At 52.1% G+C, this 15,603-nt stretch overlaps 2 protein-coding genes across 4 annotated transcripts; one reads left to right on the top strand and one right to left on the bottom strand.

The window, feature by feature from the left end:
* Positions 1–961: 961 nt before the first annotated feature.
* On the bottom strand, positions 962–11,314 carry BBS12 (Bardet-Biedl syndrome 12). 3 transcript variants are annotated; one of them, XM_053911559.1, is made up of 3 exons: positions 10,465–11,314; positions 6,318–6,375; positions 962–4,621 (listed from the first exon to the last, which is right to left on the bottom strand). In XM_053911559.1, exon 3 carries the CDS (start codon positions 4,616–4,618, stop codon positions 2,501–2,503), a length of 2,118 nt encoding a protein of 705 aa, XP_053767534.1. In that variant the 5' UTR covers positions 4,619–4,621; positions 6,318–6,375; positions 10,465–11,314; the 3' UTR covers positions 962–2,500. The 3 variants fall into 3 exon arrangements, 1 of the variants encoding a protein (XP_053767534.1); XR_008425163.1 differs by lacking the exon at positions 962–4,621 and adding an exon at positions 4,629–4,952 and having other exon boundaries at positions 10,465–11,310; XR_008425162.2 differs by lacking the exon at positions 962–4,621 and adding an exon at positions 4,629–4,955 and having other exon boundaries at positions 10,465–11,305.
* On the top strand, positions 10,778–14,435 carry LOC112312502 (centrin-4). The gene is made up of 5 exons (XM_045202472.2): positions 10,778–10,894; positions 12,054–12,200; positions 12,607–12,735; positions 13,330–13,467; positions 13,680–14,435. Exons 1-5 carry the CDS (start codon positions 10,892–10,894, stop codon positions 13,767–13,769), a joined length of 507 nt encoding a protein of 168 aa, XP_045058407.2. The 5' UTR covers positions 10,778–10,891; the 3' UTR covers positions 13,770–14,435.
* The last annotated feature ends 1,168 nt before the right edge of the window (positions 14,436–15,603 follow it).

The following is a 15,603-nucleotide window of genomic DNA, read 5'->3' as shown; positions in this document are numbered from 1 at the left end:
AATATAAAGAAACATTACTGCCCTTTCTTCCTCACTAACAATAACTCGCTGTCTGCCAGGCAGCAGGTGAAGGAAACCGCAGCAGCCCCCGGCTGGAAGGGCATGATGCCGCCCAAGCTGCGTTACCGAACTCGAGCTGCGACACTGGGCCAATGTCTTAACAAACTGCCTGACGGAAGTGGGCCACACGGCAGTGCGTTTAGCGTGGGCCCCACCACGGACTGTAGAAAACACCTCTGCACCCACACGCGCAGAAGGGGCTTCGGAAAACCGCCCCTGGGTGCTGATGATGATGATGATGGCCTCGGTGTGTGCGGAGGTGGGGAAAGACAAAGAATTTTGCTGTCGAAGAGAACGGGAAACAATAAAAGATGTGCCTGTGTTTGTGTGTGTGTGTGAAAACCCCAAGGTGGAGGTGTGAAGAGGGAGGGCGAGAGGAAAAGGCATCCACAGTCAAAAGGGTGAAGAGAATGGGGCCTGGCCATGGGGAAATACAGAATGAAAAGTGTTTAGGAAGAAGAAGGTGCCAGAACATGGAATAAGATTGGTCAGATGCAAAGTAGGGGCATGTCCAGCCTGGTCCAGGGGCCGGAGAGGGAGACCCCGGCAGACACTTCAGGCCAAGGCCCCCTGCTGCCCGGACAGGGATTTCCGTGTCCCGGGAGTCAGCCTAGGAGGGGAGGGGGCAAAGCCTCTCATCTAAAGAAACAGCTTCGCTGTCTAAAAGCGCCATAGAAACATAATGCTAAGGGCCACAGGTGAGAACTCATTAACAGAGAAACTAGGTATTTTAGAATGGCTCACTGAAAAGTATTTCACAATGTTTGCGGGGATGTCACTAAAGTATGTTACTTTGTTAAAAGTCTCAGTATCACCCCTCCCACCCCCTTTCAAAGCCATTAATTTCTCATGTGGATTCCGGGGCAGTTCCTGGCTCTGTTTAGTTGGGCGGGTGGGCTGGGGTCAGAGTGGCCAGGGTCTCCCAGGGCCGCATGCCTGGCCGTCACCAAAGGGAGGCTTTCCACGACCGCAGCTTCGCAAGCCCACGGATGCTGGTGAGGACGTGAACTGACCAAACTCACAGAGCTGCTGCCTAAACCAAGACGCTAATTTTGTGTTCGTACTTGTGACATAACCACCAGAGGGAACAGAATACTCATGTGAGCTGAGCCAAGAGTTTTATTCTCCTGAGACTTACAAAGTCTGTGTTATAGTGAGACTTTGTGTCAAAGGAAAGGATGATAAGATTTTACTGAATAATACACGCAAATACCAACTTCACACACACAACAATGAAACCCACCTGACAAAGCGAGGTGGTCAACTGCCTGCATTAGTATCAGCGGCACGCACAACCTGCGCAGGGAGAGCAAAGGTGTCCCTATCTACTCGAGTAAAGGAGTATATTCTGTTTCTAAACACTGTCCACTCAACATTATTGTAACTCTGAACAATATTCCTAACTGGGATGGGACCTGCATGAGGCGGTCACGTGATCACAGTCAGGACAAACACTAAACCCAAAACCCCAGCCTTGCACCCGAGTACGAGGATAACTGAGTCACATTCCCTAACACAGGTCTGAATCCCCTCGGGTTTTGCCCCGTGCGACAACAGAGGCTGCAGCTGCTCGGTGGCACTACCTGTGTAAGTCAAACCCACCTAACGGTGATCCAAATCAGGTTTCACAACGAATCCCGAAGCAGGGGCCCGGGCCTGCTGGGGCCACATGCCCGAGCGGGGAAAAGGGGCGTGGGAGGAAGGTCTCTCCACCGGGGAAGGCGGCTGCTGTCCTGGAGCTTCTTGGCAATGACCCCAAAGATCAGCACTCAGTCACAACTCCCGCCGTGGGTCGTAGTGGGTAACTGGTGTCAGACTACATTCCAATAAACAGGCCTATGGGATTTGGAATTTACAGCCACTAATTCACCACCATGGGGGATGTGGCTGAGGCCAGCACTGTGCACTGGCTTCGTCGTGCAGTCCGGGGTGGGCAGCAGCCTTCATTAATGCTGTGTGAGACCCACGAAATGGACCTGGTATGGACCGAACACCCTGGCTGTCGGGGGAGTCAGAGCCGCCCTTGAGCGGCGCACTCACGGGCTCCCAGTTCCGCCACCGCAGCAGCAGGACAGGCTGAAAGTGCACCGTCTGGCGAGGCTGCCAGGACGGCTCCGGGCACACGGCGCACTTCCTGGGGACGCCGTGAGCACGAGGACCTGCCCCGTCTTCACCTGCTCCGTGTCCCAGGCTCCTGCGACGCTGCACAACCCTGGCGCATTGGACAAAGTACAGGCTCGTTCCTGCTCACTGTAAAAAGTGACATCCCCAGGCCCAGGTCCTCCCCTGTGACACGACCCATGTGCAGTTACTGACAGGCATCAATTATGTTCTTCTTGGTGACAGCTAGCACGTTGGGCACCACGACTTGGCTACCAGGAAACTTGTTATCAGCATGATATATTACAAAGATCATTTCCCAAAGACTTAGCCAACAACGCTACAAAAATAGAAAGCCCTCCGACTCCTGTGATTGGATCTGTGTGTGGCCACGCCCAGTGACGATTTCACTGTCCGTCTGAAGCTCCAACAGCACGAGGTCCAGAGCGCGGCGCCACGCCTCCATCTTTGGCGTGACGGTGTCGTACACCCTTGGGCTCTCTTCCAGATCATTGGAATTGCCTGGATTAAAAACCCCACTACTTAGTTTACTATATTCTTTCAAAACGTAAGACGAAGGGGAGCCAGAGTCCGCGGCGTTCTGCACGTGGTGCTGAATGAAAGCCGCAGCTTCAAATTCTGACTGACTGGCAGCGTTACGCATGAGAGTCGAGAGGTACTCACGCCACCCGCTGGCCAGGCTCCTAAGCACAGTCGGTCTGTGGAGCGCGGGGGACGAGGCCAGCCCCGGGGCAGCGTTCGGCAGCCCTCCCGAACGCACGTGGTCTCCTTCGGTCACAGGCTGCTCCGCGAGAATCTGAAGGTGGCTCAGGCACAAAAACTCAACGGCACCCCCTCCGAGGAAGACCTTTTGCTCTTTCAGAGCGTAATGCAAACGGTGGGCGCAGGCCCAGAACCTGTCTTCTTTGGCTTGCACCTGCGCAGCGACCGGGCTGGCTAGCACGGCCGTGACCAAATGCATCCCTTCTGCTTTCAACACGATCGCCCTTCTGCCAACCCCGCTGCCAGCATCCCCTGTAGGGCCGCTCCAGAAGGCCACGCAGACCCCGCTGCCCACAACGTCCTCGTTCACCTGCGTGACGTAGGCCACCTGCACGGCTCCGGAAGCCTCCGCGATGGCCTGCATCACCCTGCCATCCACACACCCGATCACCAGCCGCTTACTGCGGGTGCACCTTTCGACCAGCCGCTCCGACACGCTGCCCTGCGCCAGGACCAGGCGCACGTGGAACTGCGTGAACACCTGCAACACGCGATCTGCCCACAGGTCTTCCGAGCTGTCCTGGTGGAGCTTCTCCGTGCTCTCTGATACTGTTTGGACGTGTGCAGGCTTGTTAAACCCCAGGTGGCGATAGTTCTCTGTGAGGTCCCCCTCGATGAGAACGACCCGGAGAGGCCAGTTCTGCACGTCCTCCGGCACAGGGGCCCCAGCTGCCGACACAGCAGTGACAAAGCCCGCACAGACACAGGAAGCAGCCTCGGGTAAACCTGGCAAACAGCACGTGAAGACTCTGGAAATGTCAAACATGAGTGGCACCGCCCCGCCGCCCCGGTGCACGCTTGCCTGCCGGCGCTGCAGCCGCACGGCCGCTTCCACCAACGTCATGCTGCTGGCGTCTCCGTGGCTCAGACCCGCCACCAGCTCGGCCAGATCCTTGCACCTCTGGGCACGGGGAGTCGCGGCACATTGCTCTAGAACTCCATCTGGTCCACTCCTCCCCCGAGCGCCTTCTGCCGGATTGCAATGCCTGCTGTGGATCAACAGGGGCTTTCTACAGGGCGGGGCTGCGCGCAGGCTGACGCTCGAAGTCCGAGGGGTTTGTGATATGTTGTTATCTGTTCCAACCATAGCCTGAGGTCTGAAAAGTGTAGCTGATTTAACGGGTGTCCCAGAAAAACTGGAAATGGTCGACCACTGAGAGGCAGCATCGCGGAGACCATGCTCCTCTGGAGAGGTCTGTGGGAAGGGACCCACACCGATGCCCGACGGTCCAGGTCCAGAAGGCATCCGTGTGCTGTCTGTCTGGGCACAGACAGTGTGGAGAGGGACCTGAAGGGCAACTACCTCCTCCATGCAGGCCGCCAAGCCCTCCGACATTCCCGACACGATGGACGGCACGGGCACCCCCAGGTGAAGGCACTCGGCCGCGGCGCTGCTCCACGCCCCGGCGAGAGACAGGAGGGTGCTGGCCCCGGTCCCGTACACATCATTCTGTGCTCCAACCGCCTCCCTGAGGAGCTGCCCCGCTGCGCTGGACAGGTCCAGGCTTTCCAGCAGCCTGACTGTGGAGCTGACCAACACACTCTCCTGACCCTCTTCATCCACAACAAACTTGGGCGACTTCACCGGGCCCAGGAGAGTCCTTCCTGTGTGTGCAAAGGAGGTGAGCTGCTGAAGTCCCACATGCCTCCTCCTGTTCACGCCCCAGCGAGCCATCGCCTGCAAATGGAATAAACACCTGGGGCGTTACCAAGGGTGGTTCGCAGTTAGGAATGCTGACAAAGAGCAGTGAGACACAGTCCCTGCCTCTGCAGAGGTTCTGGATTGTGCAGCTTCCCTTACACGCGGCCATGCGGTTGCAGAGGTGTGCGTGCTGCGGGAGGAACCCGTCATTCCAGGGGGGTGGGGGCCGCGTGATCAGGCAGGCCACAGGCACGCTTCTGTCTCCAGAAGAAGGCGATGCTGGAAACGAGTCTTGAAGAACCATGTGAAAGAGTCGGCACGTTGAAGGAGGTGGTAGTAGATGCAGGTATGTGTGAAAACTCATGGGCTGCTGGGATCAAACAAGTGACAGAATTTTAGGGGGGTGTAGAGCATGGGAATTGCAGGAGATGGAGCTCTGGAGGAGGAGAGGGCTTCCGGCCCGCAGGGCAGTAGGTCCCTGGCAACCTGGCCTCTGCACCAAAGGGCTTTACATAAGAGGTTAAGAACAGCTTGACTCCACAGGTGAGCGCGCACCCTGAATCCAGAAGCCAGGGTCTGAGCTCGGCTCTCCAGCACAGCTTCCGAGAGCTTCCTAACTGCTCTGCCCGAGACAGGGGCCTCACCTACTGCACTGCCGGGCGTCTTTAGGAGGAGGAATGAGTGCGGGCTTAGAACCGTGCTGGCGCAGGGCGAGCTTTCCAAGCACTCCCTGTGCTACTACTGGTGCCGCTGGTGCCGCTGCTGCCGCTGCATTCTAGTCCATCACCACTAGGCTGGGGCCATCGGTGCAGGGGACTTAAGAGGGTGGGGTGCCAGACGGCAGGCCACAGCCTTGAAAAACACCCCTAGTTACTGGATGAGAAGGGTGCAGCGGGGACGGAGGGGAGAGGGTAGATTTGGTCACTGATTAGAGTATCGAAAGGCAAAACAGCAATGTTTAAAGGAAGTTCAAGAGCAATTTGACTTTTCCCACATAATTTTCAGAATTCATATCTAAAACTAACAGGAAGAAGTTACAAGAGAAAGACTTTAGCCCAATAAAAGAACTTTTTAAAACAAAGTATCAGTTGGAAAGCTGTCTCGTGGGTATGAGCTCTCAGTTAACGCACTAGAGCTAAAACTGTAGGTAATACGAACTTCTCTCTCTAATACATTATAATTCTCCAAGTAATATTTTTATCACCACCTTTTAAATCCAAACTACCAAAGAGCACACCACTCTCCAAGGTTCCTTGTCCCCCAGCGCTCGCCCCGGCACCGGTAACGGTGCCCTAGCACCTCGATTCACCCCAGAAGCTGAGGAGCAAGCACAGTGGCTCCAGACATGCCTGTGACCAGCGGGAGGTGGGAACCCAGGCCCTCCTCACAAGCAGCTTCCTACCGATGGTCAGGGATGGAGGAGAAGAACCAGTACACTCCAGGAAAACATGTAACAGACTCTTTGAACTCACGTTCAAATTCTCTCTTGTGGAATAAAAATTACTCCTGATGCACGCACGCATAACCCTAGGCAGCACCAAAGTACGATGCATACAATGTCCATAACCCTGACCCACCAAGTCTTACAGCCACCCAGCCCCACTGCGCCGCTGTGGTCCTCCGCCCCTCGCCCCGCGTTGCTAGTTCTCGGTTAACCCAGTTTCGCTCCCAGTCATCAGTTACTGCCATCACCCTCAAAGCCCTGGTCCCTCCTGTGGGTCATCTTACTCACCTTGCAGAGCCACTGGTCTTGAAGAAATCCAACTCTACTCCATGCGTACCCGGAGCCGCTGAAAATAAACAAAATCACTCATTACCATGCTGACTGGGGTCAAATGGTCTCACCGCTGCCTGGCAACCTAGTTCCCTAGTCCTATCTTTTCTTTTACGGTTATTGTTTTCTGGGTTCTAATTTTAAAAGTGCTTCCTACCACTGAGTACAAAAGACATGCTTTTATATTGCTTCTAAAAGCTTTACAGTTCATTCTTTTTAAAAGTGGAGATGAAGGTCACATAACAAACTCAAGCACTTTAAATGAACAATTCAGCGGCTCTCAGTGTACCCTCAAGGCTGCACGAGCCTTTACCTGGCTCCCCAATGTCTCCGTCGCCCCAGAAGGAGCCTCTGGGGCCAGTACACAGCTTCCCCCCAGGCCCCTCACCCCCAGCCCCTGGCCACACCAAGCTGCTTTCTGTTTCTGTGGACTTACCTGTTCTGGACACTTCCTACAAATGGAGCCATACAATATTGAGCTTTGGTGTCTGGCCAATCTCACTGAGCATGTTGTTTTTGAGGTTCATCCTCATTGCATTACGGGTCCTATAGGGAACCGTTCCGTGTGGCATAGCAAATGTAGCCCAGCCCCTGACTCGGAAAACCAATGGAGAGCGAGTCAGCACACAGGAACCCATGGATCAGAAGCCCACGGATCGGTTCCCCCATAGGGAATAAGGCCCGCATTGTACCTAGGCTGCTATGAGGCTTTCTTTTGCTAAAACTCCCTCACCCTGGATTGAGGCAGCAAATGTTTACTGCATATCTTTAAAGTAATTTCCTAAAATCTGTGCTAAACCTTCCAAGGATGGAGTGTAACTAGTTCAACCACTTTTCCCCTTGATTTGCAACATCCTTCTCTTTGAAGTAATTAGCAACATTCTTTCCTTTGTTATCTGTAAAAGGTAATCACCTACAGCGAAACTGTGCGTAGTACATGAGGACCATCCTCAATGTAATGTGTCCAGAAAAGCAATAAAAGCCTATCCAGGCAGGGGTCAGGGCCCTCTCTCTCACCCAGAGAGTAGCTGTGTAGCCCCTTTTTCTCCACAGGACTTCTGCAGTCCGTGTGAATCTGTCCATCACAGCCACAACACAGGGACCCCGTGGGCCAGAGTCCACATCAGGGTCCGTACACTGCTCCCTTTTGAGGCTGAGTCACATTCTGCAGTGGGCAGCATCATGCGGTCGGTCCACTCATCCCTCCGTGGGCCTTCTGGTTACCGTCGGTAGTGCAATGTGAACGTTTGTGCACAAGTGTTTCAGTAGACAATTCCACTCAGGAATTGGTCAGGAGTGGTCACATGGTAGATCCAAGGGGAACTTTCTGAGGCAATTGCCACAGTGTCTCCTATGGCAGCTGAATCAAGGTGTTTGTTCCTTCCCAAAGTGCGAGGGAAGGATCCTGTCTGCCTCTTCCAGCTTCTAGTCGCTCCCAGGGGTGTCGGGCTTTGGGCAGCGTAACTCCAATCACTGCCTCTCGTCCATGCGGCCTCCTTAAAAGGACAACAGTCACTGGGCTTGGGGCACCCTAACCCAATGTGACCTCAGTTTAAGTAATTACATCTGCAAAGACCCTGTTTCCAAATAAAACCACTTTCTGAGATTGTGAATGGACAGAAATTGGGGGGAGGGGGTAACACCACTCAACCCTGTGCTTACCAGAACTTATCTTTTTTTGTTTGTCGTTTTAATATTAGACATCCTAATGGGTTTAAAGTGATATTTCATTGTGGTTTTGGCTCACATTTCCCTCATGACTAATGCTTTGAAACATCTTTGTTGGTGATTTTTGGACACTTGTGTATTTCTTTGGAGAAATAGCTATTCAAGTCCTTTGCCCATCCTAAAATTGTGCTGTTTGTGTTTGTTGTTGAATTGGAAGAGTTCTTTATACATTCTGGATATAAGGGCCTTATCAAAGTAGGACTTGCAAATACTTTCTCTCGTCCAGTACATTGTATTTGTATAATGTACTCTAATACAGAAAAGTTCTTAATTTTCATTAAGTCTGATTTGTCCACTTTTTCTTCTGCTGGTCCTGCTCTTGGAGTCATATCTAAGGATCCATGCCAAATCCGTGGTCCGGAAGACTTAACCCGGTGTTTCCTCCAAGCGTGTTACACTTTTGTTTTTATACTAAACCCTCTGGAGCATTTTGAGTTGACTTTTGTATATGGTATGAGGTTGGGGTCCCACTTCTTTTTTTTTTTTTGCATTTAAAAATCGAATTGTTCCGGCACCGTTCGCTGCAGAGGCTGTTCCGTTCCCCACTGAGTGGGTGTGGCGCTCTGTCGAAAGCCAGTGGGCAGCGGACTATGAGCTCACACGTGGGCCCCCCCTCTTTTTCGCCAGCCTGAGTGTCCATCCATCCTTAGGCCGGGACCACACTGTGTTGAGTGCTGCGGGTAGGTAGTGAGTTTTGAAGTCAGAGAGTAAGTGTTCCCCTGCTTCGTTCTTTTTGTTTTAGCTTTTACATTTACAATTCACCTCAAACTGATTTTTAAGGTGATGTGAGGTATGGGCCATTTTCCCCTCATGGGTATCCACTTGCTCCAGAAGAAGCTGTTGAGAAAACAAGCTCGACAAGACCAGACCGACTTTTTGTTTTGGTTTTTATTCCTAACGGGTTTGGAAAGCTTAAGTATGAGGCACTTCCCATGCACTATGCTGTGTGGTCCTCACGACATCGCGAGGTAGGAACTGTAATTAACCTATTTTAACAACATGAAGACAAAGAATAGTTAAGTAACATATATGGACTCTGGCAGGCAGCAAGTGAAAGGTTGTGGACTAAACCCAGGCTTGCCCGATGCCCACGGCCCCTGCTGTTCACTGCTACACACGGCTGCCTTCAAGTGGGCCCTCTGCCCAGCATGAGGGTGACTCGGCCTCTCTGCATAGAATCTTCCACCTCCCAGCCTTTCTACCTCCTTCCAACCTGTTCATACTCTTCATACGGATGTGCCTATTGTTTTCAGGTGTCAGAGTCTCTGTTTGTGGTTTCCTTTCTGTACTATGTTTAAATCCCAACATGTGAGTGGGAGAGACATCCAGAATTTAGAGCGAAAGGAAAGCATCATAGGCTATTAAAACTTAGTCTGTATTTAATTTATGTGAAAAAAGGTTTCCTAAAGGAGACATTATTTTAACTAATCTACAAGCAAAAATTGATATCAAATATTCACAAGATCTATTTCAGCATTTGAAGAATCCATCCCAAGTTTCAGTAACTTTTTTAAAAAAGTCTCAGCATTCCTACATCTAGAAGAGCTCCTAAATTATTACTTTGAAGAGACTGCAACTTGCTATAATTAACATAAAATAAAAACTCAAACAAGAATCCCTCCTCTTCTGAGAAGTTGAGTGAACAAAGGCAAAGTCGGTGAAGGGGCTGGTGAAATAGACCCTTTAAATGATGAAAAGCACGGCCAGCGACTCTTCCTGGCATTGAACCGACGCAATCTGATGAGTTCTGCCACGCGCCAGCAGAGTTTTCCATGGACAGCAGCTTTACTCGCAAGCCTTTTCTGCTGGCAAAAGGTATATGGACATCTGAATCCCGGCCGTTACCGAGTCCGCCGGATTATCATGCCTCCGGTGTCCGACCGCGGCAAGAGACTGCGGGTCTTGGCGGGATGTGGTTGGGCCGCCGGCCAAATCCTGGGGTTCAGCCAATGGGATGGCTGGGGTGAGCGTGTGTGTGCAGACGTCTGGGCGCGCTCGAGGGTATGGCCGAAGTTCTCCACCGCAGATACACACCGCAACACAGGCACACCCTCCGTCCCAGGCCAGGAGGCTTCCAGGGCACCCGAGGCGCACCGCGCCCGCGCCCCCGCACCGCGCCGAACCCCCGCGAACCAGGAAGGTGGCAAGCGGCCAACCACCCGGCCGCAGGCACCGCGGAGGCCGAGAATGGTCCAGCGGCGCGTCCCCTCCGCCTCTGCCCGACGCGCCGGCGGTGAGCCAGAGCTGGACCCCGTGCCCCGGGCCCGGGGGGCCCTCCATTCTCTCCCTTTCCCGGGTCGCAGTGTAAGAAAAACAAACGAGGGCTCCCCGACCCCACCGAAGACCGAGCAGTCTCTGGAAGCACCTCGCTACTAACCTCGCTCTGTTCTCCAGCCCCTCGGCGGGCTCCACAGTCCGCCTCCCACCGTCAGACAGACTGCGGGGTCACAGCACAGCCAAGCGCGCGGCTGCAGTCGTCCCTCGCCCCGCACGCAATTCACGCCAGTGCGAAAGGGGCCGCGCGGGCCGGCGGCTGGGCCTGGTTGCTAGGAAACCAGGCCTACAGTTCCGCTCAAAGGTAGACCGGAAGGCAAAGCGTCACGCTATTGGTCGATAGTAAGGAGGGGGCCGGCCTTGGGGCCGTCTTTTCTGATCCCTGGGTAAAGTCGCTGTCAATCAGTAGTGGCAAGCGTGGTGGGAGGGGCTGCCTGAGGTCGGCGACGGCGGCCTTAGCAACGGCTTGGGAGCCGTGGAGGCTACGTAGTGCTGGGCTGCGCGGTGGGCGGAGGAGGCCGGTGGGCGACATGGTGAGTGCGCAGCTGTAACCTCCGGCTGGGGCTGGGGCTGAGGTTCCTCCCCGGAGCAAGGAAGGCACGTTTAGGTCGTGTCACGTATTTCTCGCCTCCTTTTCATGCCCTCGAGGGTCATTAGTCACCCCTCCTCCTGTTGCCGAATAAGCGCACCGTGCGCGACGCTAGGGGCAGAAGAGCGGTTCTCCAACACGGTTCCCCTCCTCAACGCGGTCCACCGCTCGCACCTCCAGCCTAAGCTAGGTTCTCTGTTGGAAACGGAAACCACGCTTTGGCCGGAAAGAAGTTCAACACAAAGAGTAAGACGCCGACACCGCTGGAAGGCCTGGGCCGCGAGGAGGAGCCGAAGAGCGCTGCACTGCTGGGGAGCTGGTGGTCCCGAAGGCTGCGCCACCGTGTACCGGCCGCCTGGGGACGGAGACGCGGCCGCCGCCACGCCCGTTAGCGCGCGCGGCGTGGGCCAACGGGGACGCGCGGGAGGCGGAGTCCGGGTGCTGCCTCTGCCACCGCTGCTTCTCACCCCGATGCTGGGGACGACGCCGTGCCCGAATGAGGCTACGAAAGAGGCCCCGGAGCCTCGCCGCTGGGGCCTCGCCTGCAAGTGGAAAGTGGCGAAGAGCAGAAGGATGACCCCGCCTTCCCTGGACGCGAGAATTGTCCCACTCAGATCCCTGGGAGAGTTTTTCACCTATGCTAGAGGAACGTAGAGCTAGAAGGTGGGGAAGGGTATTATGTTCCCATCAAGCATATCCCACAAAATAGGTTTGATGATGAGACTTTTAGGTAAAATGGGAGTGAAGGTGCCTTCGACACTGCCTTTCGGATACGCCCAGTACGGCCGATTGTGTTCCCACACCTGTTCCAGTGTGCCTGCCTTTGCCTCTTCTCCTCTGACAGCACTCATTAGAGGAAAAACCTAACTGGTGAAAAAAGCACACACACACAAAACAACCACCACAAAAACAGGCTTCCCATCAAAGTACTAATAAGCAAAGCAAAACTGTTGGTGGGGAAGGGGGCGCACTGTGGAGGTTCACTGTACCGTAGAAGAGAGTATTTGACAACGATTCTTGTGTATGCTGCATCCACATCAATTTCACCAATTATTCTGGCTCTGGTAACTTTTCTGGTTACATAGCTTGTGTATTTGTTACAGGCCTTCAACAACCGCACAAGTTCAGACCAACGGAAGAAAAGAGCGGCAAAAATTGAACTGGCAGAAACTCAGAAACAAGACATCAAAGAGGCCTTTGATCTATTCGATGTCGATGGGTCGGGAACCATAGATGTAAAAGAGCTGAAGGTCCAGACATTACTTCTAGTTCTGAGACATTTTCAAAACCATAACATTTATTCGTGGCAATCTGTGAAGTCTTTACCAGTAGCCTTCTGAAAACTGGATGTCAAATCCCTTCCGTGCAGACGGCTGCCTCACACTCACCAAACAAAATCTCGTTTTAAGCATTTTATTCTTGTTTTAGAAATGACCTAACTGTCCGAAGCTCAGGGGGTGACAGTGATGTATCTATCCCACGGCACAGTAGGGTCAGAAGGCCTGCTGACCCGACTCTCTGGGTTTATAACTTGTCCGCAGTAAAAAGACAGAGAGAGAGGGAGGGAGAGGGAGAGACTGATTAGTAACTCATAGGTAATTTAAAAGCTAGGAATGAGATTGTGGCATACTATAATTTATTTACTTCCTATTTCAGATTGCGATGCAGGCCTTGGGATTTCAACCAAAGAAAGAAGAAGTTAAAAAACTGATAGCTGAAATTGACAAAGAAAGAACTGGCACCATTAATTTTGAAGATTTTTTTGCCATAATGAGTGTGAAAATGGTATAGTAGGGATTGTGTGTTTCAAAGAAATACAAGTAATAGCCTTTTGACATTTTTTTGGTAGGAGCAATGGAAGGTTTCATAGAAGAGTTTAAACGGGGCTGGGTTTAGGCAGGAACTGCAACATTAAAGGTGTGTTCAGGGTAGTGACGAAGGGCGTCCAGAGTGCACAAGAGGCTTTGTGTTCGGAAATAATAGGCTACATGGCTGGAGAGAGAATGGGCCCAGCAATCTGAAGCCTGGAATTCCACAGACATTTACCGAGTGCCTGTTTTTGCCAGGCACTCTTCTGGGAAATTGAAGGAGACAACTTCCTTGTTCTCTTGGAGCTCGCATTTTTGCAATGGAGCTCAGCCGCTGGGGTCAGTAAGAAAGACATCCTCTTCACCACGTGCGCCTCTCCCGCTTCAGCAGGCCCTGAGTGCGAATGCTCCCAGCTGCGTGTGAGTGCGCTGGCACAACTTTAATAAAGGCAGAGCAGTGAGTGAGTCAGAGCCCAGCTGTCCGGCATAGTGCTGCTCTACCCCTCACAGACCTGTAAGTGCAGCCTCACAGATAAAGACCAATAACATTTCGTTGTTTCTGTTTTTAAAGAGTGAAAAAGATGAAAAGGAAGAATTGTTGAAGTCTTTCAAGTTATTCGATGACGATGATACTGGAAGCATAACATTAAACAACATCAAGAGGGTCGCTCAGGAACTCGGGGAGAATTTAACAGATGACGAACTTCAGGTAAATTCTACTTATTTGTGTAACTATAATTCTATAATTTACACGTATAGTTATATGCAATTATTTATATAATTTATAGTTATAGCCTTACTTAATTGTACTCATAAATACGTTTAAAATAAAATTATGTCTTGAGTATACATTTGAATATTCATTCATGTTATTATTCATTTTTAATATTTTTTACATCATATTTACATTTTGTTTTACAGGAAATGCTTGATGAAGCTGATCGTGATGGCGATGGAGAAATAAATGAGGAAGAATTTTTGAGAATGATGCAAAAGACCAGTCTTTGTTAATACTGTTATTCTTGTTCCTTCTGGAAGTTAACGAATTTGTATTTGTTATACAGTTTCATAATATCTGAATATTCATTTTCAATGTCAGTCTCTATGCACAAGTTGGTCTCTGGATGTCTAAGCCATGGGAGAAGTTACATGTTTCCTCGAGACACACAGTGTAACGAACGGCCCCTTGAACCATGAACCCAAGCACAGAATTAATTCCAGCTGCTACTTTTAGAGTCCGGGTCCAAAGACTTGTAATCTTTTCTAAGTTTCATGAAATTGGCCCCACGTGCAGATGAATTTGGCAAACCAGCATTACTCTCCCTATTATGTTCTCCTGCCCTATGAGCAACTCTTTAAACACTGAAGAACATTTGCTTTTTCAGCAGTTACTCAGATATGTAAAGCACTAAATAAAACTTTCCGGCAACTACGTTATTTGCCACTCTTCTTCCTCTGCAGCAGTTCCAAGCAGCACTTGAATCCCCCAGGCTTCCCTGTAAGTTAGCATTCATTTATTTAATATCAGGGTCCGAGGACAGGGGTTTTATCTGTTATCTCAGCGAATATTTCACAACTTGGAAGCTGGTGGCGCTGGCTCCGACTACATAAGAGGAAACGAAAGTTCAGAGAACTTCAATTTAAAAGTTGCTCAATTACCCATTGATGCTAAATAAAACATGGATTCTGAATTTTGTGTCTCTCAGTGTGCTGCTTCCCTATGGATAAAAACTCTTGGGACAAGTGTATTTTCTAACTCACTGAACCCTGTGGCCCCTGTAATTTCACTGTCTCTGTCTCCTATGACAGAGCCAGTCTGTTGGGAAAGGCAGTCCCCTGCGTGCAGGCTTTGGCCCAGGCCGGGCTGCGTGAAGAGGGGCCCTGGGCTCGGGCTGCTTCCTGAGGAGACAGCCCTCCCAGCTTGTGCTGGAGCTCAGCTGAGAACCGCTCTCCCTCTTGCAGACTCAATGTGTACCTTTTTGTTCTGCCAAAGTGTGCATGTCCGGTGGCACCCGGCCGGTACCTGTGCCCCTCAAAGAGAGGACGGGGTCCCTGTCCTACAGGTGGGGGCTTGCAGGCCATCTGCCTCACGTGCCTCCAGAAGGGACCTGCCGGTCCCCAAAGTCATGCTCACTACGGAAGCCGGTCTCCCACTGTCCCTTCCCTGGAAGACCAAACCTCTGTTCCCTCCAGTCCCTGACTGTGCTGTGTTTCGTCGGCAATCCTGACACCGAGCGGCAGGGGCAGAAGTGCTGTGACTTCTGGTCCTGATAGTAGGTGGCAGATGTCACTTGCGGGGCACACACTCTTCCTCAACCCAAGTAACAGTCTTTGGAGTGAGGCAGGCTTGTAGGAAATGTAACTTTAATTGCTCCACCTGAAAAACGGAATATGATTGAAAGAGGGGCAGAAGACAGAAACACTATTCCCAAGAAGGCCTGCAGATGGCCGACAGATGAATGAGAAGATGCTCAGCATCACTCGTTATCACAGAAATGCAAGTTGAAACCCCGAGGGGACAGCGCCTCGCACCCGTTAGAAGGCCATTACCACTGAGACAGAACAACAAGAGCTGGAGTGACTCTGGACCATGGGGGGGGGGGCTCATTCCCAGGGCGACACTTGTGTGTCTCCACTGGAAGCCCCGGGGATGTCCTGCCCTCCCCCCGCCCCCTGCATCTTGGCTTGGACTCACGTGCACCCTCGGCAACGCTGCCGCGGCCACCTAACGAAGCTTGGGTCAGCCCTTTGTTCTCCCAGGTGCCGTTTCTGCTGGGTCTCTCAGAGTCTCACCCTGGACAGCTGTCACTCAGGACTTAGCCAGTGACGGGTGATGGGGGAGGGG

The sequence above is a fragment of the Desmodus rotundus genome, chromosome 9 (genome assembly GCF_022682495.2).
Source record: "Desmodus rotundus isolate HL8 chromosome 9, HLdesRot8A.1, whole genome shotgun sequence".
NCBI classification, from domain to species: domain Eukaryota; kingdom Metazoa; phylum Chordata; class Mammalia; order Chiroptera; family Phyllostomidae; genus Desmodus; species Desmodus rotundus.
Note: the sequence above shows the minus strand (reverse complement) of the source record. Positions and strands in the feature narration are given on the sequence as shown.